This window comes from Abrus precatorius, unplaced genomic scaffold, assembly GCF_003935025.1.
Source record: "Abrus precatorius isolate BTA unplaced genomic scaffold, Abrus_2018 Scaffold11, whole genome shotgun sequence".
Taxonomy (NCBI): domain Eukaryota; kingdom Viridiplantae; phylum Streptophyta; class Magnoliopsida; order Fabales; family Fabaceae; genus Abrus; species Abrus precatorius.
The window spans coordinates 29886368-29913887 of NW_020874303.1; the positions used below are offsets into that span (position 1 = coordinate 29886368).

Sequence of the window (27520 nt, forward strand, 5' to 3'; positions counted from 1 at the left end):
GATGAAAAAGTAATTTGATGTTAGCAGAAAAGACAGTGATGTTGCCAAGGGATCTCATCCTTCACACTCTGGTCTCCTCAGTCAGTCACTATTCACTAACAATCCAAAGTCAGTCACCGATTTCCCAAAAGCACCCAACAACACATTTTCACTGTATGAATTCCATTTTCATTGGTGACAAAACATTGAACCAGACCAATGTCTCTCCCACAGGAAACATCCCTCAACTCATTTTAAGCTCTTCTTTTCCCATCAAATTTCAACCACCATGAAGCTCTTTCACTGATTCTCTCAACCCTTTCTCAAACATCCTACACTTCCAACTTTCTGCACTGTGTCTTACATCAGTGTCCAAGACATCAAAATCTTTCATATACTGATGGCTCCACCTGCTAGAACCTACCCTCTACATGGATTCAAAGTTGCTATGACCACTTTGGCTTTCATTTTTTACCTCATTGTTCTACTTCCCAAATCAGGTAAAAAACTGCCCCCTTAACCTATATACATAGTAACAACCTATTTATATTATTTAAGTCGAGAGTTATTTGATTATGCTTCTGTTGAGAAATATTATAGCATTTTTTTATTTTGCATTCAAATAATAAAGCATTGTTTACATTTGCATGTTTTTTAACGTATGTTGAAACACAAACTCAAAGAAGTTAGAAAATCGATCATAACCCCTTTAACTTCTCTTTACCCTTTATGTTGTAAACATGCATGATGCACCTAGTTTCTACCCCTAATTTGTCTTTCCTCTTCCGTACGATTATGGTATGCGATCTTTCTAAGTTTTGGTGAACCGTGTTGTTTTTTGAGTAGGTGGAATTGTGTTGTTTGAGAGCAGCGAGAGCAAAGTGGTGATAGGGTCAAAGCCTCCTACGTGTGTAAACAAGTGCATGAATTGTAGGCCTTGCAAAGCTACTGTGGTCGTTCCTAATCACAAAAGGAAGGGCTTCAAGGTCAAGGTGTCCTCTTACGTGGAGGATGATAGCTATTATCTCCTTTCATGGAAATGCAGATGTGGGAATAAGTTGTTTCAACCATGAATGAACGTTGTTCTTTCTATATATATTTCTATTGCTATTTATAGTATTATTTCCATTTCACTGTACAAAGAAAAGTAGAACCCTACTTGTAGTTGGTTGGAGGGAGCCTCTGTTTGTCAATCTTTGTCTCTTTCTTTCTGATGATTAGTGGATGGACCATTGAATTTGTCTTCGTCTCTATCCATTTAAGATACATACATGTTAGTATTTATTTGCCTTGGTCGCTTAATATGCCACGCCCTTTGTTATATGGCTATGTAAATAAATTAATGTGCTAGTTATTTCAGTTACTTCAATTTATTTTGATGGGGTAGTTTTCTTTCTTCTTCTTATATTATTATTATTATTATAGACTATTCTGAATTCAAAATTTAAATATATATGATTATATAAGACTTTATCTCTTCACACACTGTTGCTGCCTGTGTCACTCACACCAGGCGCGTGTTCTTCTATTCTAATTTAAACACAGATATCTGAATATAACGAAATATTTATTCATGATAAATAGTAATTGAAATATTTAGTATATTAGATATTCGCCTGGCTAAAATTTACTATTCATGACATATACTTCGGAATAGAGAGAAGTATGCAGCAGTTGGCTCGGTAGTCTATAGTGGAAGTGTGGTCATGGATTCATACATAGCAGACCAAATGTTGGTCTTGGAAATAGAGGAAGTTGATTTGACTGCAAACTAATCGTTATAGATATGAAAATAGAATACCAAGCTGTGAAAGAGGTGGTTTCTTCATAGTGTAAAATTCATGTCAGATGCAAGTTTTCAGCTCAACGTCATGAAGTAACCACAAAAATAAAAATAAAAAAATCTTTTGACGTTTGAGTAATATCTCAGTACTCAATCGTAATTGTTAGAATATTTTAATACAATTGATTCAGAGTTAAGCATCTTACAATAAATTCTTTGCAATCTAACCAGATAAACTGCCAAACAGTTGTTGGCATTTTTATCTCATTTCCTTTATTTTTTTCCTTTTTCCTTTTACACTTATTTTTTCCTTTGGTCAAGCATGAATGCCAGGGATTCTCGGGCCTTAAGGAGAACAAGTACTAAATGTAGATCTCGGCACAGCCTAAGAAACAATCCACTTGGGAAAGGTTAGAGAAAAAATTTAGTAATTCACAACTAATATTAAATTTATTTTAAAGATTTAAATATAAACATTAGATTTTTTTTATTTAGCTAAATATATATATAAAAGTAATATTTTATATCTTTACTTATTAAATTTTTGTGCAATATCAATAATAAAATTTTACTGTAACTACGCTTTATTACTAATATTTTTTATTAATCTTAATTTTTATAATTAAAATTAAATATTTAAAATAATATTTTTAAAATATAATTATTATATTAAAAATATTAAAATATGAAAAATATTTTAAAATTAATTGCTACTATTTTTTTATATTTATGTTTATTTTTTAATTTTTAAAATATTATAACATAATAATTTTATTATTATTTATTTTTATAGGTTTTAATTTAAAATTTTATCATCAACTCCATTTATTAAAAATAAGTTAAAAAATAATAGTAAATATTTTATAAATTTATATAAAATATAATATAATTAATAAATATTGCTAAAAAAATTTGTAATGTTGTGTACAATAAATTAGTTTTACCTTAAAAATAAAATTCACAAATATATTAAAAATCAGTTTTACATTAAAAATTAAATTTAAAATTAAATTTAAAATTAGTTTCAACAAAAACCAAATTTAAAACTGATTTTGAACTAAATTTAAATTTTAAAACTATTTTTAACTATTAAAAAAATATAATAAAATAGTTTAAAATTTAATTCATGTAATAAATTTGTGTGATGAATAGGTAATAAAAAGTATAATATATCTAAATATTTATTAGTTTGATAAAATATAAAAATATATTATTAATAAATTAAAATATGTGTAAATTTTCTCTTGACATATATTGTTAATTTTTTTTAGAGATGTAATGGGTTAGAGTACCCTTGTACTCATATTTTATTTTTAATAAAATATTTATGTTTAATAAAATATATATATATATATATATAATGTTATATTAGTTATTATAAAATTTAAATATTTTTTAATATAATAATTTAATAATAATATAAAAAATATTTATAGTATATTTTTACTAAATTTAAAACCAGTTTTAAACTAACTTTAAATTTTAAATTTAAATTTAAATTAATTTTTTTTAAATTAAAATAAATTAGTTTATAATTCAATTCATATAATTAAATTTTAAATGGATTTAAATTAATTTTTAAAAAATTCAATCCATTGACACCTTTATATTTGAGTCGACGGTGAAGTGATCATCATACTTGAAAAATGAATTTTTATTTTTATTTTTTTTCAAAAATTAGAGAGAAAATTCAAATTGATTAATTTAGAAAAGTATTATTTTGACTAAAATAAAGTATATTGTACATATAAGTAAAAATAATTTACAAGAAGAAATCAGGTTGATTGATTTTGAAATTGATAAAAAAAATGGTTCTATTAGTATCTTCTTAATTAATTTTATGCATATTAAAATAATAACATTTTATTTAAAATATTTATTATACTTTTACTTTTAAATTTATAAATTCTTACTTTTTCAATAAAATAGTATTGCATTTGGATGCTAAAATAAAATTATGGTAACATTTTTTAAATGAAAGAAAAAAAGGCATGCCTTTCTAGAACGACCTTAGCTCATTCATTGACGATTAGATTAGAGAGTTGATATTTTTTCCAAGACACAATAGCTGATAGATGTTACTGATGGGAGCGAAAAGTGGGTTAGCAACCGTCCATTTTAAGGAGGTTATTCCTCACTTTCATCCAGTGAGAAATGAATGAATGCGACACTTTTGTTGTTTACGAACAAAACACCACAAGAAACTAGATGATGATATCACAGGAAGACTCTTAACATAAACTTCAAGTTAATTATCTTCCCAGGTTGATGTGTAATTGAAGTTACTGCTGCTTAGATTTTTCTTGATTTGGCTCTGACCTTCATGCATAAGATTAAAATGGTCTCATCTTAGTGGGATGTACCATGTGCAACCACTATCTCTATCATTTTTTTGCCAGGTGTTTAATTCTATGTTGTTATCTTAGCTTGTTTATTCTTCTTGATCTTCTTTTATATATATCTATCCCTTTACTGAATGTTTGGAATATAACTTTCTTGTTAGCCATGGGAATAAAAATTAAGCTGTTGTGTAGTTAGTATTTAGAAATAGTTTTTCTTAATAAGAAAATAATAGTAATAACTTTTTTTATGATGAAGTGAATTAAATACACACTTAGCTAAAACTCGCAGGGCAGATGTGAACTTCTATATATATAGGTGACACTGTTAGACAAAGTAATTTTATATTTTTAATTCCATCGAGAATTGTCATGTGTCTATCTTATCTATTGGATCAGGATTGTAAAAGGGTTCTTCTTTGTAATAATCCACAATACTATGGATTCAGAACAATACAAAAATAATATTTGCTCATTTGTTTTATATTTTATTTGTTTAGGAAAAGAAAATCAGTGTGGTGGAGTATGTAATTTTTAATTATCAAAATTAATATTTTGTGTACTGCTTGAGCGAAAATAAGTAAAATTGTCTATGTTAACATTGCACCAGCAAAGTGAGGTTAAGCATCCATTTAAATATAAAAAAAAAATAATTGGGTTGAATTTTATTTAAATATAAAATTTAAATTTAAATCAGGCATAAAAGTTTATTTTACTATTCAAATACAAAACTGACTTTTTTTAACACAGTCCAGCCAACTTAAATCAACCCACATACCCGGTTTTGCTACCTTTATACAAATATAGTTTTAGCATGCATTCAGCATACTGGCTTGCTTTCATGTCATTTCCCTTCAAATATTAATCAGTTATATCTGTGTGCTTTCCAGGGCCAGAAGAGACAAACGAGCTTCCCAATTAAATATTATTTTGCTAATTTTAATATCAAAGTTTATTGACTCAGAATAATGATAACAACTGAGAAGTTAAGCAAATGATTATTATCATAATAATACAAAAATATTCCTGCAAAATAGCAAATATTTGAATTTATCAATAAGATTTTATCTCAACTCAAATTCTCCATGATAACATCGCAATATTGTATTAGCAAAGGGAGTTTTAAGCATACATTACTATCATAACAGCACAAAGTAGTGTAAAGAAAAAGGTGTGCATATATTTTGGTGATTCCATTAATTTCTTTTATCTGTCAAAACAATACAAATATAGTGCTTACAATATAAAATTTGAATTATTTATATATTTAACTTGTTTGTGAAAAGAAAGTTAGAGTGTATTCGAATATGTAAAGTAGAACTGCTAAAGCAAAATTGGTTTACGTAACATTATTTACTACATGATTAATGTTTGAACTGATTAGTGACAAGATATCGATAAGATTTATACATATCTTGGCTCAAATTATCAACGTTGACATCCCACTAGCAAGGTGAGTTGAAGCTTAATAAAAAAGAAATATCCCTTCACATCGTTTTCCACTTACAACTTTTCATTCTTTGTAATAATTATAAGCTCAATAGAAAAAATGAAATAATTAAAGATGTGCTATACTATATTATAGTTAATTACAAGCAAACGCCGTGTACGAACAAAGCATGCAGCTAGTTCACCCAAGCAAGTGTCTACACGTAGTTAAAGCAATTGGCAGAGACTGTGGCTAGATGGTGATGCCATTTCTGTCACATGCAAAACCAATTCATGGCCGTTCAATTTTGCAGCTCACAACAACACTTCCTCGTGTCAATGTAAACTACAGTCAAACGTGTCCACGCCGCAGAGGTCTTATTCTTCAAGTTGCATTTTCCTATGCTTAAATGCTACATATATATTAATCATTATATTGTATAAAAATGTGTCACCCCTTTTGTTAGTTTTTGTGTTGTGTCTCAATAGAGGAGGCTTCTCTTCTCTTCTTTTCTCTCCCTCACTCTCAATCACTCTCTCACTTTGTCTTGCAGTGTTTCCTTGCCTAGCTAGTTAAGCACTTTTCACCTTTCCTACGTGATTTCAGTTTGTACCGTGTATTTTTTAGTACCATATATCCTCTGTATTGGCTAGCTCTCATTAGTTATATCCTTTCAACTCCTTTTTCTTTTTTCCATTCTCTGTGGCCATTGTCTCTGAACTGCAAAAACATGTTACTAAGAAGTTCCACCGTATCAATTCCTAGTTCATTGCTACCTTATTCTAAAGAGTCTTCCCCTGAGCCAGAATCGATTCTCCAACTTCCTAGGACGCTTTCGAGTCCAGCACACAACTTGGCTGAGGGAGATCTTCATAGCCATACCCCATCAAAGCCTCATAAGAAAAATTGGATGCCAGTTAGTAACGTTCTTAAGAGTATGAAGGTAAAAGGAAGTGATGAAGTGGACGAACCGAAGCAAAAGAATTACAAGAAGACAACTACTTCTTCAGTTGGAGAAATGTTTTCAAGTTCTGGTGTTGTGGATGATGAAGAGGGTGGTGAAGGGAAGAAAGGTAGCAGGTTGCAGACTTTAGTGATGGGTGGTGGAATGGGAAGTGATGGTGGCAGGATTTGTGGTGGTTATGATGGAAGTGGGTGGGATTTCTCTGAAGAAAACAATCATGGTAGGGATTGGACAGATGCTTATTACCAGAACATGATTGAAGCAAACCCCAATAATGCTCTTCTGCTTGGAAATTATGCTAAGTTCTTGAAGGAGGTAATTAGAATTGTTTGAAAGGGTGCTTCAGCTTGGTTAAGTTCTTTCTCCTAAAAAGATGGAGAAATAAAAAGAAAACAAAGAAAAAGTTTCATTCTAATCTGTAAGTTATTATTATTAACTGAAAAGGAAAGAAAAACAAAAAAAGACCAAGCTAGCTTTGGAAATGGAAAGAAAAGTGTGGCAAATCATGATTAAAATATATCATTTTCTAATGAAATTTATTGTTTCTTTCTGTTACTATTAGTGCTTTTCTCATAATCAATTTGCAAAATAGGTTTGTGGAGATTATACTAAAGCTGAGGAGTATCTTGAAAGGGCCATTTTGGCTAATCCTGGCGATGCTAATGTTTTGTCCCTCTACGCGGATTTAATATGGCAAACTAAGAAAAATGCTGAACGAGCTGAAGGGTATTTTGACCAAGCTGTTAAAAGTGCCCCGGATGATTGGTAAGATAAATTTACATGGATTACGGCTTTTCTTCTTTGTATACATTCTCCCAATTATTTATAGAATCAGATTTACATTTTCTTTAATGCGGTATTTGTTTCTTTAGATGACTTTGCTTCAAGAAAAAAAGTGTTTAGATGATTTGAGTCTAGACACTAGAGACATCACATGAAGTTAGTTTTTTTTACCTTTTCCTCCAAAATAGACATGTTTTGTTATATTTTAAAGTCGTGACATTTGTTCGTGGAGTAGGTAAACTATGTTATTATTAAATGATCTGTCATCCAAGAAATTTTTTTAGAAATTTTGCATAACTTTCTGGTTTTGATTCCAAATTATTGTTAAACAACGGCATGTCCTGATTTTTCTTGGTTGTTTATAAAACTAATGTAAAACCTTAATCATTGTCACTGGTCAGCTATGTGCTGGCTTCGTATGCAAAATTCCTCTGGGATGTTGAAGAAGATGAAGATAAAGGCTGTGAACATAAAACTGATCGTGGCCATGCATATCCACCTGATCTCTTTCAAGATAATAGCGGTCGCTCTCATGTTACTGCAGCCTCTAAATCTCACTTCTCTGGGTGATCTTGGATATCATGCAAGACAAATGACCGTATAGTTTCAACAATCATCCGTGCCCTTTTTTCACCTCTTGGAAGTGGCTAGTGGGTAGAGTTTAGTATAGTAGAGTAAAGATGTAAATAGCTTATCGCATAAATAAGAGAGAGCAGTATTCTGTTTGTTGTCATATGAGCTAGTGAGGCTTCCACTGTCGTATCTTTTGAGAATATGAAATTTTGGTAGATATCGAGGAATAGAGAACGACCCTTTTAGGGTTATATCATGTTCTTTTAATTGTTTATCCTAAACTCGATTCCTTAAAAAGCGTAATCACCTATATGCAATATGATTACACTTTTTATGGACACGAGTTGGTTCATATGAAATTCGTGTAATTCCAGCCTTCTTTTCCTGTCAAAACGTATAATAGCTTGCCATGAATTCTGTATAGCTCAATAGTCGATTCAGAGAGCTAAGGCTGTGGTGAGTATATGGGATATTAAATTTTGTCTATTTTCTACAAGTTGCATCCATATCTTCAATAAAACAAATTCCATGGTTTAATGGGTGACAACTTACCTAAAACACAATATTTGCTTTAAAATGACCCTACTATATTGCACCACAGCTTGTTAATCAAGTATTAAATTCAATGGATAAGCAGGTAACGGCGTAATGCATATTGATCCAATTCTATGACACCAAAGGAGGGGGGAAAGAGCCAATTACAAGGTGATATCATGTTTAAATAAATATTCTAGCAGGTGGGATGAGGCTTAAATAACATTAATATTTGGCTCCAAATGTTGACGGGGTTTGAAAAATGTGATGTCGTTTCTCTCTTATAATACTGTATCTTCATTGGCTGCAATATTTTCTATCCCTCAGCCAATGGTTTGTATGCATGAATGGGTCTCTCTTGTCTTGATTTCCTTTTCATTTCGCCCGTTTGACAAGACTTGTTGATAGTGAATTTTGATTAGGTGGTTAGGGCAATCACCATGCAACACGTGGGTATGTTTTGATGACTTTCCTTATAAATTGAAATTTTTTTTTAGATGCCCCATGATAATTGAGTGAGATTATGGACGCATATTAGTTTTGAATCATCTGATATTTTTTTCATTGCTAAATAAATGTCGTGTTTAACAGTGTTCTCTTAAAATTGCCTCTTCGCAACGTTTTATATGGATTCAAATGAGGAATAAATTTTTTGTTATTTGGCCATAATTTTTAATCAGTAATACTATCTTCACATCTAATTTATTTTATATTTCATTTATCACATGTTTGACTTGTTTTTATATCTGTATTTCTTGCACTCAAATTATACCCTTTTATTGGATGTCAAATATCATTGAGGCTTGACGATTAATGATGACATGTTTTTGTTTTTTGCTAGACTGATATACCCATCCAACACTTTGACATCCTTCTTTTTCCAATTATGATAATTCATTTGTAAATCATATTCCTCTCCCCCTCCTATCTCTCTCACACAAAATACCTACCCCTTTGAACCGTTCAAGTAGCTTTTCCATTGTGATTTTTTAGCTTGATATTTTCATTTAGATTTTAGATCAATAAATGAAAGAAATACAATTTTGGAAGTACATATCTATGTGCTATACTTCATCATCAACAGATATGTTTCTTCCATGAGTCATGAGTGATGTGTTAACGGTAAGTGCAATTACAAATCCATGTAGCATTTGGACTTGGCGTAAATTTGCAAGTGTTCTCACCCATTTTGGGCACATAAAAGTTTAGGTAGAGCCCAGAATGAAGATTGCTAAGTTCTGGGGTCAAATTATGCTACATGCCTTAGTGATCAAATTTCTTGTCAATAAAGTTAGGACTTACCTATTTAACTTTCTTTCTTATCTTTAATAATGATTCATTCATTGGTCTCACGTCTAAACAGGTGAGAAAATGAACCTCTCCACCACTTTTCTTCGAGTCGAATAAGAATTCCGCTAAGACGATGATGTATTAGGTACAACAATATTGAAGAAAAATACAATTGATTTTTCCCTTTTGTGTCAGTCTCAATCCGCATCATTTTTGAGTTTTTGACTTTAGGGCGCACATTTTATGGAGCCTTTGTTTTTAACATCAACTTGGCATGTTTCTTATTGGATAAGGAGATTCAGAGATGGAATGAAAGAGAGTTCTTGTTGATTGAATATTATTTTTCTACATATGTACAAGCAAATTATGTGTGTGTGTATATATACACACACAGTGACTGATGGTTAGGGAGAGGAAGATTGGTTAATTAATAAATAACAAAATCACAGCTAATTACCTTACTACCGGCTACATATAATGACTATTCTAACTACCATTTGATGTTAAGAATTTAGTTTCTAAATTATAATTACAACAAATACTAAATTAAATTAATCACTGTTGCAAATGTTGTTTTTGGTCATCCCCAGTCCTTCCCCGAAACAAGGGATTCACCAGGCAGAACAAAGTCATTTCATTAATTTTAGTTAAAAAATCATAAGGGTTTCTAAAAATAAACAGTGACAAGACCAAAAGTGCCAAACTAGAGATGTTCATATTATTGAAAATGAACATAAAAAGGTACGTATGCATGATTCATCTACTTTTATTGATCTCATCTTGGTCCTGATAACTGAACACACGACAAGGGTACATTACTATAAAAATCTGACGAAGTAGCTTCACCACTACTCATTTTCATGAAAGCTGAATAAGTACCGGACTGAGATAATGAAGGGGGATCAGGTACAGGGCACAAACCTTCAAGCATCTGAGCCACCTTAGTCATGGAAGGCCTCAAATTCACATCATCTTGTATGCACCAAAGAGCAACTTTAAGGGCAGTCTCAGCTCTTTCATCCTTATCATCAATATCTATCTTTTGGTCAAGAACCTCTTTCAGTTTTCCTTCCTCCATCATTCTGAATACATAAGATGGAAAATGTGCTTTCTCTGAGCCTTCCCACTGATCATAGTTCTTTCTTCCTCCAATTATCTCAAGCAACACCATGCCATAGCTGAACACATCACTCTTTTCTGAGATTGCATAGTTAGTGATCCATTCTGGTGCAAGATATCCCCTTGTTCCCCTTAGAGTTGTGAACACATGGCTTTGCTCTCGGCTCATTAGCTTAGCCAATCCAAAATCTGAAACTTTGGCTGTGAAATTGTCATCAAGAAGAACATTTTGTGGTTTGATATCACAGTGGATAATCCTCACTTCACACTCCTCATGAAGATAGGCCAGTCCCTTTGCTGTGCCTATTGCAATGTTGTACCTTGTGTCCCAGTTTAATAAGAAAGTGTTTTCACTGTTCTTGAAGATCCATTTGTCCAAAGAACCCCTTGCCATGTATTCATAGACAAGAAGGCGATGAGGACCCTCAGCACAGAACCCTTTCAACTTGACAAGATGAACATGATGAATGCTTCCAATTATGGACACTTCAGCCTTAAACTCTTTTGCCCCTTGTCCAACACCTTCCAATTTTTTCACAGCCAATTGGGTGCCATCTTCAAGCACACCTAGATACACTGAGCCAAAACCTCCTTCCCCAATTTTTGTGGAGAAATCCTTAGTTGCTCTACACAGTGCATTAAAAGTAAACCGAGCAGGCACACCAGAGAGACTGTCTAAGAAATCATCTTCCTCCAAGGCGTCTTCAGGATACTTCTCAAATTTCTTCTTTCTGTTGTAATAGCAGAATCCTGTTATAAGACCAACTATAACCAGAACTGTGAGAACTACTATGACAACAATTAGCATCATGTTATTCCTTCCATTTTTGTTACCATTTCCATTATCATCAGTCGAGATCTTCAAGTATGAAACATAACCACCAGTGCTCCCCTTGTAGCGTTGGAAACTCCCAGTCTGATCAAAATGAAAGCATCTACCAGTACTGTTCTCAAAGAAAAGCACAAGGCATGAGCAGTTTCCCAAACAAGCCTCTTTGCAAGCACTCAGGGTTGATTTTGAAACTGGTGCAACATACTTGAGAGCAAAATAATCAAGCTCTTCACCAACATACACAAGATCTGTTGAACTCCTAGAACATGTTGAGATGTTTGGAGGTTTGCAATTGAAACGAGATTTGAGAAGCGCAGGGCATTCACACCAGTTTTCAAAGAAGCAAACATAATAAGGATCACAAGGCTCAGGAATGCCACAAGGGTCTTGTGGTACTTTAATTGCCTCAGGGTTAGGAGACTTCCCTTTGTTAAGGTCATAGAAAGAGATTGCACCATTTGGGTCCAAAATAGCAGCCCACAATGTCTTATTATCTGAATGATCAGAGAAGACAGTTTTCCATAGCAAAGCTCCATTTTTGTCATAAAATTTCCATGAATTGGACACCAGTGATGCAGAGTGAACCTTACCAGTGTCATTTTTTGGACTTCTCTGGGCTTCCCCTGATAAGGACCAATACACTTGTGGAGTTTCAAATCCAGCATAGAGAACCAAATCACCTTCTAAGTAACTAAGATAATGAAACAAGTTCATGCGGTTAGGGAAGCTCTTGAGTCTCATTCCTTCAACAAACGCTTGACCGGGCAAAAGAGTATCAGTGGGATGGCTAAAACTCTGCCAAATAAGTGTCCCATTTTCCCCAAGCAACACCAAATTCCCGGAGTCCATCAACTCCATGGCTCTCACTCTTTGTCCTGTTGTATTTGTTGCCCAAACTACACCATTCCCACCTTCCAAATATGCATTCCCACTACGGTCAAACACAAATTTATCAGAATTTCTAACGAGTAAGCCTCTGTTGGCAGTCCAAACCACTTTGTAGCTACTTAAGTGAATGACAACCAAAACAAACAGTGAAACATCCAACGTAGTAAAGAATCCAAAAGCGAAAGCTGAGCTGTTAGATAGCAAGAAAAACCCACCATGGTCTTGCCAATCCACCCGAGAAGCACTGAAGCCAGGATATATCTGACCAATGTGTTGGTCATTGGCTAGGCATGTTCTAAACCAAAGGAGAAAATAGAAAAACAAGGTTCCACTTTTGAACAAGCCCATGATTAAGTACCTGCATTAAAACAATGGGTTTTACTAAATAGTTCAACAAGTGAATTCTCAAAGATCTGGTAAAATTAATAATTCGGTTACTATTTAAACATAGCTAGACTTTTTCAGTACTAAGAACGTGGACGTGTTTTCTTCAGCGAAATAAAAGGAAACCACATCATGAGAGTGAAACTACCATAAATAAATGGAAATTTTCATGGAAAATATTGTTTAATGTGCAGGAAGGCAGGTTACAAAACAACATGTTCATTAAAGGAAATAGTACCATATGTATGAATGTGACAAATCTCATGTTCCATTCGGTTGCAGAAGTGATGTATGATACCTTGTTAGACCATAGAGTAGTAAGAGGAATTTTAGCAAGAAGAAACTAAGAAGGAAGGGTCTTGGCAGGTTGTGGAAATTTTGACTTCAAATGAGTTCTGTGTATGTTCTTCATAAGAAGATATGGTTGAAATGTTGAGCGTCCACTGTACGTGTAATAAATGGTAGGGACGAAATTGTTACGTAGTTGCATTATAGTCCTCAACTTTCCCTCTTTTAAGGTTATTGCCCATTTTGATCGCTCACTGTTTATGCTTGGATTGTTAAAAATGAAAAAAAAAAAAAAAAGAATAAAAAATGAAAACAAAAATAATTATTTAGATTGCCTTTATTTTTTTTAAGTTTTTTTTTAATTTGAGGGTATGAAATAAAATTAGTATTTTGATTTCATTATAAAATTGTTTAAATGGTGATTTAATTGATTTCATTATATTCTATTTCACTTATCATTGAATATACAAGTCTTAGTCACTAATGTTTCTTGCATAACCATAAAACCTCCAATTGTATTATTGCCTTCGAATAATAATATCTTGCAAATTGACACATAAACGTAATGGACATGGACTATTCAAATGTATAACCACTAATTACTTTATTTCCTCTTATTGGACTAATCTGATTTCATAAAATAAAACTTGCAATATTTGACAACCTCCTTCTTTCGAGTAATTTGAGGACAAACTTTAAGAAGGTCCGTTGGAATAATTTTCAGAAGGCTACGCTTAGGAAACGTTTTTCCTCCTTTCTTTTCTATTTTTAGAAATACTGTGCTCTTATAGAAGGGAATGTCTATTATTATATATTTTTTGTCACTCTACATTTAATTTTTTATTTATAATGATAAACATTTAAAGTAATAACAGATTCAGCCCTTGAAAAGACGTCATTGTTATTAAATATTAGATTAAAATATAATAAAATTGATGAAATTTAGAATTTTTAAATTAATATCTTAAAGACCCTGGTAATTTTTTTAAAAATTATTGAAAGGACTTGTGGAATAGAAAGTCTATTGTGAGATGATGAAGAAGCACGTTGGTATCCAACTTTTGGAGGCAAAAATTCCAAATTTCCACAAGAGGAGGCCCTCAGGCAGAAAATTGCATAGTTTGAATTCTGAATACTGATTATAGATTGAACTTTTCTGTTTGGAAAGCTTTCAGAATGAGTTGGCATTGTTCCCAGCCACCTGCCACATTTGTTTCGACCAAACCCTATTTATTTCAATACTCTGTTATTTCATGAGTACTTTATAACACTCAATAGTTAAGAGGATTATTAAAAAGAAATTGCAGAAAGAATTAGTAATAATTCCTTTAAGCAATTGAACACTTGTTTGTTTTCACTATGTATCCAAATTAATTAAGATTGCAGTTAAAGGTAGCAAAAACACAAAGATAATAAATCATATGCGATTGTTACTGTGGAGTTTATTGAAGAAAATTTATCCTCTTTGTTTGGTTTCATTTGACCATTGGGTATATTCAATGACCCAACGTGCAGTTCATGAACAGATATAAAATCTGTAAAAGCACCGTCAAAATAAGGATCATGAATGTGAATGGCTTCAAAAGGCAATTAAAGTCAAAATTAGTAATCTGAAAACGGGGATTAGTGAGGATTTTTCCAACTCCCCCTTCCCGTCTTGAAAAGAACATCAAAACATTTTCACGGGTGAAATTTTTCTGTCATCCGAAACTAAGTAATTTTGATTACTACATAATTAAAATAGTCGGAATTATATAATCTCAAATCATCTAATAAAAATATAAAATGTCTTAGATGAAGAGTTCCTTGATGGCCCCTAACAACCATCCCCGTCAAGTGGATCCTTCAATTATAATGGCTGAGGTTCAGCTGTGGGCTATAAAATTGATTTATTTTTTTCACGTTTGGGCTCTTTCTCTTCTTATTTCCAGAAACAATTCAAAATGCAAAGAAAATAAAAAATTACCAATACTGAATGAGCCCAAGTAGTGACTCGTATAGTAATTTTCAAAATTGTCTGCGGTGTGTGTAAAGGCCAGGCCCAATGGAGAGAAAGTGAATTAAACAATATTAGTTAATGTCTTAATAACATAACAAGTTTTAATATTTTGGACCGTAACAAAGTGAATAAAAGGTAGTTGTCGATTCATATTCAAAGACAACTAAAACGTGCTGAAATGCCACGCCTTCACGGATTTATTGCTTTATTGAATTAAATAAAAAATGACTATACGAATTTATATAATACAACATTTATATTTGTCCTCATATATAAGAAAAATATAACAACCATAAAATATTTTTAATCACATTTAGTTGGAAAATCAAAGCAAATTGTTTGGTTAGGATATGCATTTAGGATAAGGAAGCAATATTAAAGTGAAAAGTAGTTTTAATAAACAATGGGTGGTTCGGTCACGAAGAGGTCACGGTTCGGAACCCAAACCAAAATTTAAATTCAGTTAAACCCAACGTTATCTGCTAACTTTTGACCTCTGAGCGACATGTGGCCATTACCATTATTTTTGTTACAAGTAAAGCCCCATATTCTCACAAAAGAGCGCGTGCACCCACGACGAAGCGCACGGTTCGCTGGCACGCCAACTTTGGTGGAAGCGTCTCGCACGTGTCTATATTCACGTTCACATTCACCCATTAATTAAGAAAAACGACAGTGCTTAAAATTAAACGTAGACTGGAATTAATATTTAAATTTGAGACGGTGTTGCTTTCAAAATCAACGTGGCCTGTGTGAGGTTCAAATTTAATTAACGGACAAATCACGCGTGGGTTTGAAATGGGAAGACGTGGTAGCTGGGTGAGTTTATCACGTTCCGAGAGGAGAGAGAAACAAAGGTTCTATTTATCCCAAACTGAAACTCCCACAACGGTTTTGACACCAAACCAAACTGAACTCAGACAAATGGAGAACGCGGCGACACAAAGTGCTTCCAAAGACGAGGTTTTGTCGGTCGAGCTTCCAGCTCCTCCTGGTTGGAACAAGCTGGTCTCTTTCTTCAATCTCATTCTCCGTTACTATTTTCATTTGTTCTCTTCCGTTTTGCATCATGTTTCTCTACTTTGTTCAATTTTACTTCATTTTTTCATAATCACTATTATTATGTCTGTTGGCTTGCCTTCATTACTGTCTTTCCTTACTTCAGTTCTCTTACTGACACAAATTGTACATTTAAATTTATTGTTTGGTGATTTTGGTAGTAACTTTTGTTTCTAGGGTTTTTCTTTTTGAAAAGGGTCCACCCCCTGAACAGTGACCATCCTTCTTTCTTTGAGATGGTGATAATGTGATGATATCACAATAGCTAAGCTCACTTCCTAGCAAAATTGTATGCTTCATTTGGTTTTTGAACCTTCTCTTCCCTCAGCAAAGTTAAATGCCCTTTGGTTGGTGAGGGTCTTCATTGCATTGTTCATAGCCTTCGGTAACTTTTCAGTTTTATGAATCAAGTATTATCACTTGGATTATTTTATGGCTTCCCTTAGCTAGTAAAACTGTCAACTTTTTTGGTATTGCATACTTCATAGCAAAGAACAAATTGCAGCATCTAATCCTTTAACAACATTCGGAATTAGGAATCTGGATGATCGGCAATCAGTCACTGTAACCCATTTTGTTGATAACGAGTCAATTAGCTCTTGATTCATAGTTGGTACATCAATCTTGGTACTAGAATTTTTATACTTTACAGTTTTGATTTGTGCTGCAAGTGCTGTTGGGATGAATGAGATCATGTCACCCTCATACATCAATCACTATTGATTTCACCCTCCAATTGTATGCTTTTATCTGGTTATGCTTTGGTTATTCGCCATATTTGGCTTACATGTTTGTGGGTCTCATCTCTGTAATTGCTTGTACATTCTTCTCAAATTAGTTAACCATCTGCCTAGGTTTTTACCTACCCTACATTTGACACTAGGTGTGATTTGCAGCTTAATGCGAATAAGGGGGAAAAGCGGGAGTTATGTTCCCTCTCTTTAGGTTGGAGCAAAACTTACCACAGCCTCTTGCTAACTGAGACTGTATCCAGTGAGATTTTAAATAGCTGTGGCAAGTGAGAAGGATTTGAATAATTTGAGATATCAGCGTGGCTTTGCTTATGGCAAAATTCTTATATTTCCTAGCGTTGGCATAGTTGTAGAATGTTGTAGGAGATATTATTTATTTTCTTGCGCATTTTTCTTTCCCCTTTAAAATAGCTGTCATAAACTTTGTGGCATTTAATTTGTTGCGGAAACAAACAATGATCAATGAAAATTTGTTTATGAATTTGTGATAGATATGAGCAACTGGAGTGGCTTGGAATAATTTGTCTTGAGGATCAAGTTTAACTCAGGATAAGATGATCTATAAATCAATATGATATTTTTCTATATTTTTCACTAAGAGTGTTAACTACTCTCATCCTGACAATAGCACTTTGAAAACTGATGGTTAGTGACTTAATGATGATCAGGTCCTTCAGGTTTTGTGTTCTATTATCTACTCAGTATTTTGCAAGAATTATGTGCTCTGCATTATCCCTTTATCAACCAGTTGTTGCATGTATGTACACACTTTTTTCCCTCTCCCTAATGTATTCCTTCTTTTTGGAACGCTTGGAGAGAGATTTTATCATTTGCATGCATGTGAATTTTGGATATATGTTTAAGCTTTCAAAATCATTAAATGACAAGACTATTTTCAAATTGTTAAGCTGTGTGGGTGAAATTGAGAAACCTTACTCGGTTGTTTGTATGCCAAATGGAAACTGTTTATAATGCAGTTTTAGTTTAATGCTGCAGTTCTTCCCTAAGAAAGTGGGATCACCCAGAAAAAGTGAGATTGTATTTGTTGCTCCAACTGGGGGGGAGATCAGTACCAGAAAACAGTTGGAGCAGTACCTGAAGGCACATCCTGGCAACGCTGCAATATCAGAGTTTGACTGGGGAACTGGTGAGACCCCTAGGCGATCAGCAAGGATCAGTGAGAAGGCCAAATCAACCCCACCAGCAGATAGTGAACCTCCGAAAAAACGAGCTCGAAAATCATCAGGATCAAAGAAGGATAACAAAGAAACTGAATCTGCTTCAGAGGAAGGCAAAGCAAAGTCTGATACCGAGGATCTCAAGGCTGCAGAGGAAGATGGTAATAAAGGAAACGATAATTCTGAAGAAGAGCAACTTGAGAATGGAGATAAAACTCAACAAATTGAACAGACCAATAAGCCAGACGTAGATATGGAAGATGCTGCTCTGAATGATTCTGATAAGAAAATAAAGAATGATTCAGAGGAAGCTAATAATAGTCATGTGGAAAATGTGATTGCTGAAAAGCCCGACGGTGAAGAAGCTCAAAAGCAAGACAACATATCAGTAGCAGAATCAGCAGAGAAAGGTGCTGAAGAAGAATCCCAGGGGGGCCTACTGACCGAGTTAGAAAAAGAAAATGGTGCAGTCGACAAGAAACAGGATCAATCTGATGCTGTTATTGCAGATGCTAATGGGGGAGTTGAGAAAGAGAATCCCAACACTTTGCTGCCTGCATCTGTTGAAGAGACAAATCCTAAGCAAGTCCCAGTAACTGATGGTAAAAACACCATTCAAGCAGATGAACAAGTCACAAAAAATGATGTGGAGCTAGTTGACAATGGAAATGTTATTTGGAGCTGTGCTCAGTGAAGCACTTAAAGACTCATCATACCGTTGTTGTAAACTGCTGAAATGTACTGTACTATTGCCTAGTGCCCGTGACTTTTGTGATGCTATTTTAGTTATTTTGTGACCTCATGGATGACTGTAGTCTCGTATTTTATCTAAAGATTTGGTTGTACTTACTACCTAGGAAATTAAATGTCTTCCTTGTAGATTAGGACTTTTGATTTTCCATAGTGCAGCTATGTAGATTGTAGACTTATATCACACATGTGTTGGTAGTCATTTAAACTTTATATTAACCGGATTTCATAGCCATCTATGAATGTTTTTTTAATGTTACAGAAGGTAAATGCGAGACTGAAATTGTAATTTATCATTTGCCTTTCTTGTTAGGACAAAAGCTTCGTATTTGAAGGCTGTGTTCATCAGTTTTCATATATATCATTAATCTCTCGGCTTGTACTTGACTAGCCTTAGGATTTCTTACTTTTTCAAGAGCTCCTTGATGTTATAGCATAATTTTATTTCTGTAACATCAGTTTGTGTTGTCAACTCTATTAATGACGCGTTATTGTGAACTACTACATTTATCTTCACTTTATTATCATTGCCGTGCATATCCCAGAATTTTTGGCAATTGGAATGATAGGCATAGAAGTTTGTTGGGATGTCTTTTACAAAAATAGAATGTGGAGCTTTACACGTATAATTTTTTATTCTATTATATATATATATATATTTTTTTTGTAATTCAATAATTAAACAAAATTATAATTTATTAAATATTTAAGATGTTTTCTTTTTTATAACGAAAACGTAGTCCAACCGGGGCACAAAAACATGATATAATGTACATTCATTTGATCTCCCTCACCCATGATGCCACGAAAGGTATCGAAGACGAGTTGCATGCATATTTTGTTTATTGAGAGAAAGCAAGTAGAAGTGAACAAGAGTGGAAAGTGGAAAAGGTATACTTAAAAGAGGAGTTAAAGGGTGAGGAAAGGAAGAATCTGTTCTAATCCCCTGAAAACAACCACTTATTCCAACCATATTGGGTTAAAGACAAAGAATCTAGAGTTTATGGCATGCCTAGACGAAAAGTATTGCATCATAATCATACTGAGAACTGCTTATCATTTTTTGCTAATGACATTACCGTCATTGAATTACATAATAGCGGCAAGTAACCTGATTTTTCCTACAATTGGAATGCTCTTCCATTCTTGATATGCTCAAACTACACATGATGTTCTCTTCCTACTTACTTTATCTTCTTCTCTTCTCTCCATTCTTCTCTCATGGTATGCATTGCTCTCTCAAAGACCATTTTTTTTTCCTCACATTGTATTCTAAAATTTGAAATGAATGATGGATGATTCCTGAATGGATGGCTTCCATGTTCAATAATACTATTTAGAGATAAACATCATTTTTAGATACTGTACACTACTTTTTGCCTATGTTACTTTTTCCCCTATTGAATAGAAAAGTTTATTTTTTAAAATGTATTGTGTAACATGGAATTTCTAAGCAAACTTTCACATTCTTATGTGATGCAGTTTTAGGGGATAAAGCATTCACGGGAACATATGGAGTAAACTATGGTAGGATAGCTGACAACCTACCTCCCCCAGAAAGTGTGGTTACCCTTCTCAAAGCAGCAAAAATTAAAAACATTAGGATATATGATGTTGATCATCAAGTCCTCAGTGCCTTCAAAGGGTCTGGCATTGAAATTGTGGTTGGACTAGGCAATGAATTTCTCAAGGACATGAGTGTGGGAGAGGATAGAGCCATGAGTTGGGTCAAAGAAAATGTTCAGTCATTCCTCCCAGGAACTAAAATTCGTGGAATTGCTGTAGGCAATGAAATCTTGGGAGGCACAGATATAGAATTGTGGGAAGTTTTGTTGCCTGCAGCAAAAAATGTTTATAATGCCCTTGATAAGCTTGGTTTAACAAAGGATGTTCAGGTCTCAAGTCCACATTCAGAAGCTGTGTTTGCTAATTCTTTTCCTCCATCCTCGTGCACTTTTAAGGAGGATGTTCTCCCATATATGAAGCCTCTCTTGCAATTCTTTTCACAGATTGGCACTCCTTTCTTCATAAATGCATACCCTTTCCTTGCCTATAAGAATGATCCACAGCATATTGACATTAACTATGCTCTCTTCCAAAAAAGTCCTGGGATTTATGATGCAAAGACTAAACTACATTATAGTAACATGTTTGATGCACAAGTTGACGCAGCTTATGCTGCCTTGGAGAAGGCTGGCTTTGACAAGATGGAGGTTATTGTTTCTGAGACTGGTTGGGCTTCTCATGGTGATGAGAATGAAGCTGGAGCAACAGTGAAAAATGCAAGAACTTACAATGGAAATTTGCGAAAACGTTTGCTCAAGAAGAAAGGGACCCCTTATAGGCCAAAAAATGTGGTGAAAGCTTATATCTTTGCTTTGTTTAATGAGAATTTGAAGCCTGGACCAACATCAGAAAGAAACTTTGGATTGTTTAAGCCTGATGGAAGCATTGCATATGATATTGGCTTCACGGGTCTTGTACCTTCTTCAGCAACTTCATCTTTCCTTTCCTTCAAGGTGTGTATATCTCCTTTCACTATTGAACCAATTTTCTAATTTCTAAAGACATTGTATCTAAATTTGTTTCTTCAGTTTCAAGTTTCTAACAATTATGCTTTGCAGGGTATTGGATCCTGGTCCATAACGGTTTTCACAAGTTTTGCTGCTCTTCTTCTTGTAGCATTGTAATTTATTTATCATAAGATTAAGGTACATGTGGATTCAGTGATTTGATTCTTTGGATTCTGTAACAGTTTTCAGCACTTCTAAACATGTCAAGTTGTAGAATTTCCATGCCTAAGATATGTGTACATCGCATTGTGTTGCTGATTAACTTCCTATCCTTTATTAACACTTCATTAGGCGTTTAATCTTGTCTACTGCTGTTAATCTGCTGTTTTTTCAACATTTCAGCGGTGTCAATATGCTCTATATAGAAAGTGAAAATATGAAAAAAAAAAAAGAAAAAAGAAAAAGCGCAACATGTTCTGCTTAATATTTGTTTGTTGTCATATATGAAGCTGTAATGTTAATGATACATCTTTACCATCAGCGCAAAATGTGCTATCTGTCCCATTTGGGCTGGCTCATAACGGGTAGAGGACTCTAGTATGTAGATACTAAAAACGTTCAGATATGATTTAGAGCTGCAAAAATAGTACACAAAAATGTTAAAAGTTTGATTTTTAGCAAGTTTTACGGGCTTAACTTGAGCTTAATCAGTTTGGGTTTAAAAGTTTTGAATTTAATTCAAATTAAAAAAAATAAAATTCAAGTTCTGCATTTTATAGGATAAGTTCTGAGCCGATTCATTTTGTCAGTTCTACCTCATAGTTTAAACCTTTTTCCAATCAATCGTTTTAAGAGTTAGAATTCATGTATTTATTTGTGTAACTTTTACGATTAAAACTTGTTTGATCCAAAAAATTCAACCTTATTGTGTTTTACCTAAGATGAAACAATCACTAACAAAATATATTATTGTTAACTTCATAATAGAAAATTAGAAAAGGAGAACATGAAAAGAATGCAAGAGAAAATAGATGTAAGAAAATGAATATCCTATATGTTAATCAATCTAAAATCTTTTTTGAATTAATATATTGATGTCACGAATCACTAAGATATGTTTTGACAAAATCATAATCGATATAACTTCTAATAGTTAGTCTACGTTATGCCACCCAAGAATGTTCGTTGGTATGGTATCTCTAGCAGGTGCTTTTAACTACTGCCGACTTAAAATAAATTTGTGTATATGCCAAAGTAAAAGGTTCAATTAAACAAAACCAAAATTAAGACGTGCTTTAAACTTTAATTAATTTATTGTGTGTATATCACCTTGTGTACATGTACCATCAGGGATGACTACTAGATATAAAATATGTTTCAGAATGCAGGTAATTGTCAAAATCATGTAAAAATTGTCCTAATTATTTATCAATTTAATTATTATCCACAAAATTGCAGGTACCTTAGAATGGTAGAAACGAAAATCAACAAAAACTAGCCACACTCAGGATGATGCATATTATAAAACTTTAGACATTTTTCAAAACATTAAAGTACACGCTCCTAATATTGCTTTTCAAGGAGCTGGAGCTGGGGGTAACTGTTAAATTCGAACTTTGTTAATTATAATTAGTTCATTTATTAATTAAAATTCGTGACGTGTCAACTTTTAATTTGAGACCTTAAAAGAATTCTTTTAACTTGAGAAATGCAAGAGTTAAATGTTGTTATCGATCTTTGGGTTTGATTTTATTGTTATCTCAGAAGATGGATGAATAAAGAATTGATATTTTCTTGCAATTAGCAAGGATGAAACTTAATTACACACACAATAACAATACAAACAGCAAACATCGTCATCATCACCCGTTTCTTTATTTTAATCTGATAAGCTGGACTGAACTAATTCGATTCTAGTTGAATTGATTTTATTTAGACTAACCGAAAAAAGTTTAAAAAAGCAATAGCTTTATTCTCAAGTAGTACATTAGACTTTGCATATCCGATATTATAAACGTGACCAATAATTATACAGTATGGTCCTCGTGAGTACATTGTTCTGATTATAAATGCCAAGTTTAACAAAAGGGACAATTAAACATGAGATTGGCTGCATTTAGATTAGATTAAAGGCACAAAGAGATATAGTATATGTGTTGTATGCATAAATGATGAATTATTGCTTGTGATAGACTATTTGTATGTAGCAGCTTTCTATCTTCAGTTTTTATTATCTATTTTCTCTGCCTTTCTTTCTTCTTTTTCTTCCCTACTTTTTCTGCGCATTGTTTTGGTCAAAATGGTGGATGATCGTCCAACATTTTCATGGTAATCTCTGCAGAATTTTTTTTCATGTAAAACACTTAAAAAGAGTTATTTATTGTAAATTCATAATTCAAAATTATCATTGCAGGACTCAAACTCCCTAATATTATAGGTAAATATCTATTGTTTTAGAACAAAATTATTTATTTTCCATTTTAAAAGTTCAAATATTATTGACTACTCTTGCCATAAATAGTGATTAAAAAAAGAGTAGTGAGAATAAAGTAATATTTCTTACTTCATAACAGAAAAACAAAAACAAAAGAGCGGTGGAAATAGAATAAAAGACAATGAAATGTAAATGATAAAAGTTTCTTAAAATTGATTGGAAGCCGTAACAAAAAGTAATCACATTATCACAACTTCAATGCACACTAAACTAAAAAGGCTAAACAACATTAATGGAAAGCAAGATTGCTGGGTAAGCAAAGGGATTAAGACTGAGCCCTTTCTTCTTTTCTAATCAAGGGAAAGTATCAAAAAAAGCACTTTTATTTGGGTTATAATAATTTTGAAACTTGTGTCTTGCACAATCAATTCCCAGGGGATGGTTTATATCGATACAGCGATTGTTCTAGTCAAATTAGATTGCGCAAAGAGGTTGTTTTTTAAATTATTTTTGTTATAAGAGCCAAGAAGTAAGCTCATGAACACTTGCAAATATAAATTGTACTCAAATCATGCATATATATATATATATATATATATATATATATATAACACGCCATTTCATATATCAACAGGGCTAATCAATTGAAAATAGAAAGCCCAGCTAATACATTATAATTTTATGCATAATATAAAATTTACACAACCGCAAAGGGCATTGAAATTTTTATTCATTTAGGGCACGACCCAGAAAAAGGGGCAGAGGTTCCCTTCTTGAGGGACAATCCAAAGCCCAAAGATTAGTGGGTTAAATTAAATTAAGTGCCAATCACCAAAAGTAGATCTACGCATTGTGAACAACGAGTGTGATGCACTCTACTTACTCGTTTCTAATCTTCTGCGGCAGGGTGCACCGCAGGCTCTGCGGTTGCAGTATTATCGACGTAATCCTCACCGTTGATCTGGTCGAGAACAAGAACAAATCCCATGGCAAAAGAAGCGTCAAAGCCGGGCTTAACGGAAAGAGAGAAGACTTCCTTGCCAAGCACAACGCTGGTGGTGGGGTCTACTTTGCGACGAATCTCAGCCACAGATTCTTTGGTTACATTGAAAATCGTGCAGCAACGCTGCGAGAAGCACCCTTCGATCTGGTACTCCTCACCCGGGTTATCGTACATCTCCACCGTCACGCTCGCACGTGACCGCCCTATGATCGACGCTCTCTTCACACTGAAGATGGGTTTATCACCGTCCATTCTCTCCCCTTTAAAGCCCTCCCACCGTTGATGTAGACTCGGCCTCTGAGTTAACTCAAATCATTAATTAATTAATTAATTAATTAATTAATTACGAACTGCATGATTAGGAAGAATAAGGAGAGTGATTAGGCGTTGTTTACCTTTCGGCGAACGGTGAGAAGACAACGTCCGTTAGGATCCATGAGAACGAGTTCGTCTCTGTCGCGAGTGTCGGGTCCATAAGAGTCTACGCGGAAGAGGAGTTGACCCTTGCAATCGTAGACGGTGAATCCATCACCGGCGAAGAACAGAGAGGTTTTAAGGACTGTGAGATGGATCTCTTCTTTGAACACATATCCATCACTCATGTTTTCCGCAGCACAAAGGGTCATGGAATTGGAATTGGAATTGGAACTGTGAATACAGATTGAAGCAAGGGAAAGCAAGAAGAAGACCCTTCTCTCTTCTCACAAATGATGCACACTGTGTACTGCAATATATGTATGGTGCCAATTAATTAATAATTCATAATGTGGGGTATGCAAATGGGTGCATGCATGGGAGTTTATCTCTACTGCTGCAAATGTGGGGAGAAATATAAAATATCTACAAAGATGATGCGACGCCACTTTTTCCTGTAAAGTTTCCAACTTAATATTTCAACATATTAATTATTTTCCTCAATATATTCATTTTTATCTGTTATTTGTAAATATTTTTTACTATTAAAACATTAATTAATTAAAGAAAAAAGTTTAAATTGAAAATTAAAGAATTATTTTTATTAGTGCATTAATTAGTGAAATAATCTTCAGTGATAAGTAAAAAGGAAGGGAAGTAATATATTATTGTAGGAATATGAAACCTAATTACGTAGGAATAAAGATAAATAAATGAGATATTAAAAAGTGAGCAAAAATGGTGGTTTGGAGATTTTAGTGTTACTTTTATTTTACAAGTTTTGGGTGTGACTGTAAAATAATGTTCAGTGTAGCCGTGTTGATTGACTTGATTCGTTTGCGCTAACTCAACGCCACTAGTTGATGTTGTTGACTCCTGTGTTCCAAGAAAAACTGAAATTGGGGAATATCCCAATCTGAATAAAAAATTTGTCAATTACTTATTTTTCTTTGGCCAAAAATGACAAAAAGAAAAACAAATGTATGGCTAATGTTTCACACTATCATTTTTGACCCGTGGCATGCCGGGTTAGATATTTAGTTTTACATAATTAATATACGAAAATTATATTAATGTAAAGGATTTGGTCCACGTTGCATGCGAGAATGGTCGATATTTTATACAAAACTGAATTATAAAATTTATATGTAAAAGAAAGAATAATGACAAGGTCTTTTGCATTGGCATGCCAGCTTCTCCCATCCCAAGTCCCTACCAACAATGACTAACGCCACGATCCCCATCAAATTCAAATGCTAACCATAGAAACTATCATTAAAATTGCTCAAAGTCAAAACCCATGAAATGTTGTTGCCTGTTGGAGTGGATCTCTACCGCGACTTCCATTACCACCGTCACAAAGCGCTAAAAGTCACTCAATCACATGTTTTGAAAGAAAAATGTTATTTGGACATTGTTTTAGGTATATTGAATGTTTTGAAAAATAAAGAAAGAAATCAATGTTAAATAAACATGTATACTATTAAAGTGTAAATTAGATTAATTTTAAGAGTCTAATAATTTTAGTGGACTTGATAATGTAGATATGCGTCTGTATAGATTCACATTTTAATGTTATAAATTTATATGTACTTTTTTAATAGTTGAAATTACATTTATAGATTTTATAACATATTTTCAACCATATACACTAAGAATAGTGATGCTAGTCTACATATCAATTATATAAAATTGTTTGATTTGAATGGTTTTAGTTTAATTCACCAACGGATCAAGTTGGTGTGTAAAGAATGGAACCTGAGGTTTATATTTGACCCACCCTCAGTGGCTCTCAGTAATCTTGACCAACTTACCAGTTACCACGTTATCAGTTGCAACTCAATATATAACAAATAGAAAATGTCCCTCTTGACAAGCAGCTCTTTGATGTTATAGCTTATAATAACATCATCCACTCATCGGTCACCTTAAATATTTTTTATTCTGTTTGTGAAATTGTGAATAACTAATGTGCAAAACCATTTACGAGAAGACATTTGTCCACCCTAGAATTGATGCTATTTCATTGTCGGTGGAAAATATTTCGGCTAAAATTTAGCTTGGATGCGATTCATACTAATTTATTTAGCACCATAAACGAATATAACTTTGCTCGGATACGATTCATACTATTGAAACCAAGCATTAATGGCACCTAAACAAAAGCACTTTGTGGTAAACGAATAAAGTTTCTTTGAAAAGTAACTTTATTTTAATAAACACGTAAAATACA

At 33.3% G+C, this 27520-nt stretch overlaps 5 protein-coding genes across 8 annotated transcripts; 3 read left to right on the forward strand and 2 right to left on the reverse strand.

Annotated features, from left to right (window-relative positions):
• Positions 1–6201: 6201 nt before the first annotated feature.
• On the forward strand, positions 6202–8295 carry LOC113856421. Its single transcript, XM_027488220.1, has 3 exons — positions 6202–6809; positions 7087–7259; positions 7679–8295. The coding sequence occupies exons 1-3, from the start codon at positions 6261–6263 to the stop codon at positions 7845–7847; spliced, it is 891 nt and encodes a 296-aa protein (XP_027344021.1). The 5' UTR covers positions 6202–6260; the 3' UTR covers positions 7848–8295.
• A 1686-nt stretch (positions 8296–9981) lies between these two features.
• On the reverse strand, positions 9982–13323 carry LOC113854741 (G-type lectin S-receptor-like serine/threonine-protein kinase SD2-5). Of its 2 annotated transcripts, none has more exons than XM_027485930.1 (2): positions 13136–13323; positions 9982–12871 (listed from the first exon to the last, which is right to left on the reverse strand). In XM_027485930.1, exon 2 carries the CDS (start codon positions 12859–12861, stop codon positions 10450–10452), a length of 2412 nt encoding a protein of 803 aa, XP_027341731.1. In that variant the 5' UTR covers positions 12862–12871; positions 13136–13323; the 3' UTR covers positions 9982–10449. The 2 variants fall into 2 exon arrangements, with proteins under 2 accessions (XP_027341731.1, XP_027341732.1); XM_027485931.1 differs by having other exon boundaries at positions 10260–12871; positions 13196–13280.
• Positions 13324–16041: 2718 nt separating this feature from the next.
• On the forward strand, positions 16042–19335 carry LOC113854037 (methyl-CpG-binding domain-containing protein 11-like). 2 transcript variants are annotated; one of them, XM_027484852.1, is made up of 2 exons: positions 16042–16192; positions 17992–19335. In XM_027484852.1, the coding sequence occupies exons 1-2, from the start codon at positions 16109–16111 to the stop codon at positions 18865–18867; spliced, it is 960 nt and encodes a 319-aa protein (XP_027340653.1). In that variant the 5' UTR covers positions 16042–16108; the 3' UTR covers positions 18868–19335. The 2 variants fall into 2 exon arrangements, with proteins under 2 accessions (XP_027340653.1, XP_027340654.1); XM_027484853.1 differs by having other exon boundaries at positions 16081–17756; positions 17992–19308.
• Positions 19336–20064: 729 nt separating this feature from the next.
• Positions 20065–22024, forward strand: LOC113856033 (glucan endo-1,3-beta-glucosidase 14-like). The gene is made up of 4 exons (XM_027487656.1): positions 20065–20147; positions 20406–21442; positions 21548–21609; positions 21946–22024. The coding sequence occupies exons 1-4, from the start codon at positions 20075–20077 to the stop codon at positions 22022–22024; spliced, it is 1251 nt and encodes a 416-aa protein (XP_027343457.1). The 5' UTR covers positions 20065–20074.
• Positions 20759–25731, reverse strand: LOC113854038 (protein LURP-one-related 12-like). 2 transcript variants are annotated; one of them, XM_027484855.1, is made up of 3 exons: positions 25269–25636; positions 24754–25170; positions 20759–22071 (listed from the first exon to the last, which is right to left on the reverse strand). In XM_027484855.1, the coding sequence occupies exons 1-2, from the start codon at positions 25497–25499 to the stop codon at positions 24760–24762; spliced, it is 642 nt and encodes a 213-aa protein (XP_027340656.1). In that variant the 5' UTR covers positions 25500–25636; the 3' UTR covers positions 20759–22071; positions 24754–24759. The 2 variants fall into 2 exon arrangements, with proteins under 2 accessions (XP_027340656.1, XP_027340655.1); XM_027484854.1 differs by lacking the exon at positions 20759–22071 and having other exon boundaries at positions 24518–25170; positions 25269–25731.
• Between the last annotated feature and the right edge of the window lie 1789 nt (positions 25732–27520).

Coding starts and splice junctions, on each gene's coding strand:
- LOC113856421 (XM_027488220.1), top strand. CDS start 6,261: ATGTTACTAAGAAGTTCCACCGTATCAATTCCTAGTTCATTGCTACCT. Junction 6,810..7,086: donor ATGCTAAGTTCTTGAAGGAG/GTAATTAGAATT, acceptor TTTGCAAAATAG/GTTTGTGGAGATTATACTAA. Junction 7,260..7,678: donor AAAAGTGCCCCGGATGATTG/GTAAGATAAATT, acceptor GTCACTGGTCAG/CTATGTGCTGGCTTCGTATG.
- LOC113854741 (XM_027485930.1), bottom strand. CDS start 12,861: ATGGGCTTGTTCAAAAGTGGAACCTTGTTTTTCTATTTTCTCCTTTGG.
- LOC113854037 (XM_027484852.1), top strand. CDS start 16,109: ATGGAGAACGCGGCGACACAAAGTGCTTCCAAAGACGAGGTTTTGTCG. Junction 16,193..17,991: donor CTCCTGGTTGGAACAAGCTG/GTCTCTTTCTTC, acceptor TTAATGCTGCAG/TTCTTCCCTAAGAAAGTGGG.
- LOC113856033 (XM_027487656.1), top strand. CDS start 20,075: ATGCTCAAACTACACATGATGTTCTCTTCCTACTTACTTTATCTTCTT. Junction 20,148..20,405: donor CTCTCCATTCTTCTCTCATG/GTATGCATTGCT, acceptor TATGTGATGCAG/TTTTAGGGGATAAAGCATTC. Junction 21,610..21,945: donor GCTCTTCTTCTTGTAGCATT/GTAATTTATTTA, acceptor TCATATATGAAG/CTGTAATGTTAATGATACAT.
- LOC113854038 (XM_027484855.1), bottom strand. CDS start 25,499: ATGACCCTTTGTGCTGCGGAAAACATGAGTGATGGATATGTGTTCAAA. Junction 25,171..25,268: donor TTCTCACCGTTCGCCGAAAG/GTAAACAACGCC, acceptor GAGTTAACTCAG/AGGCCGAGTCTACATCAACG.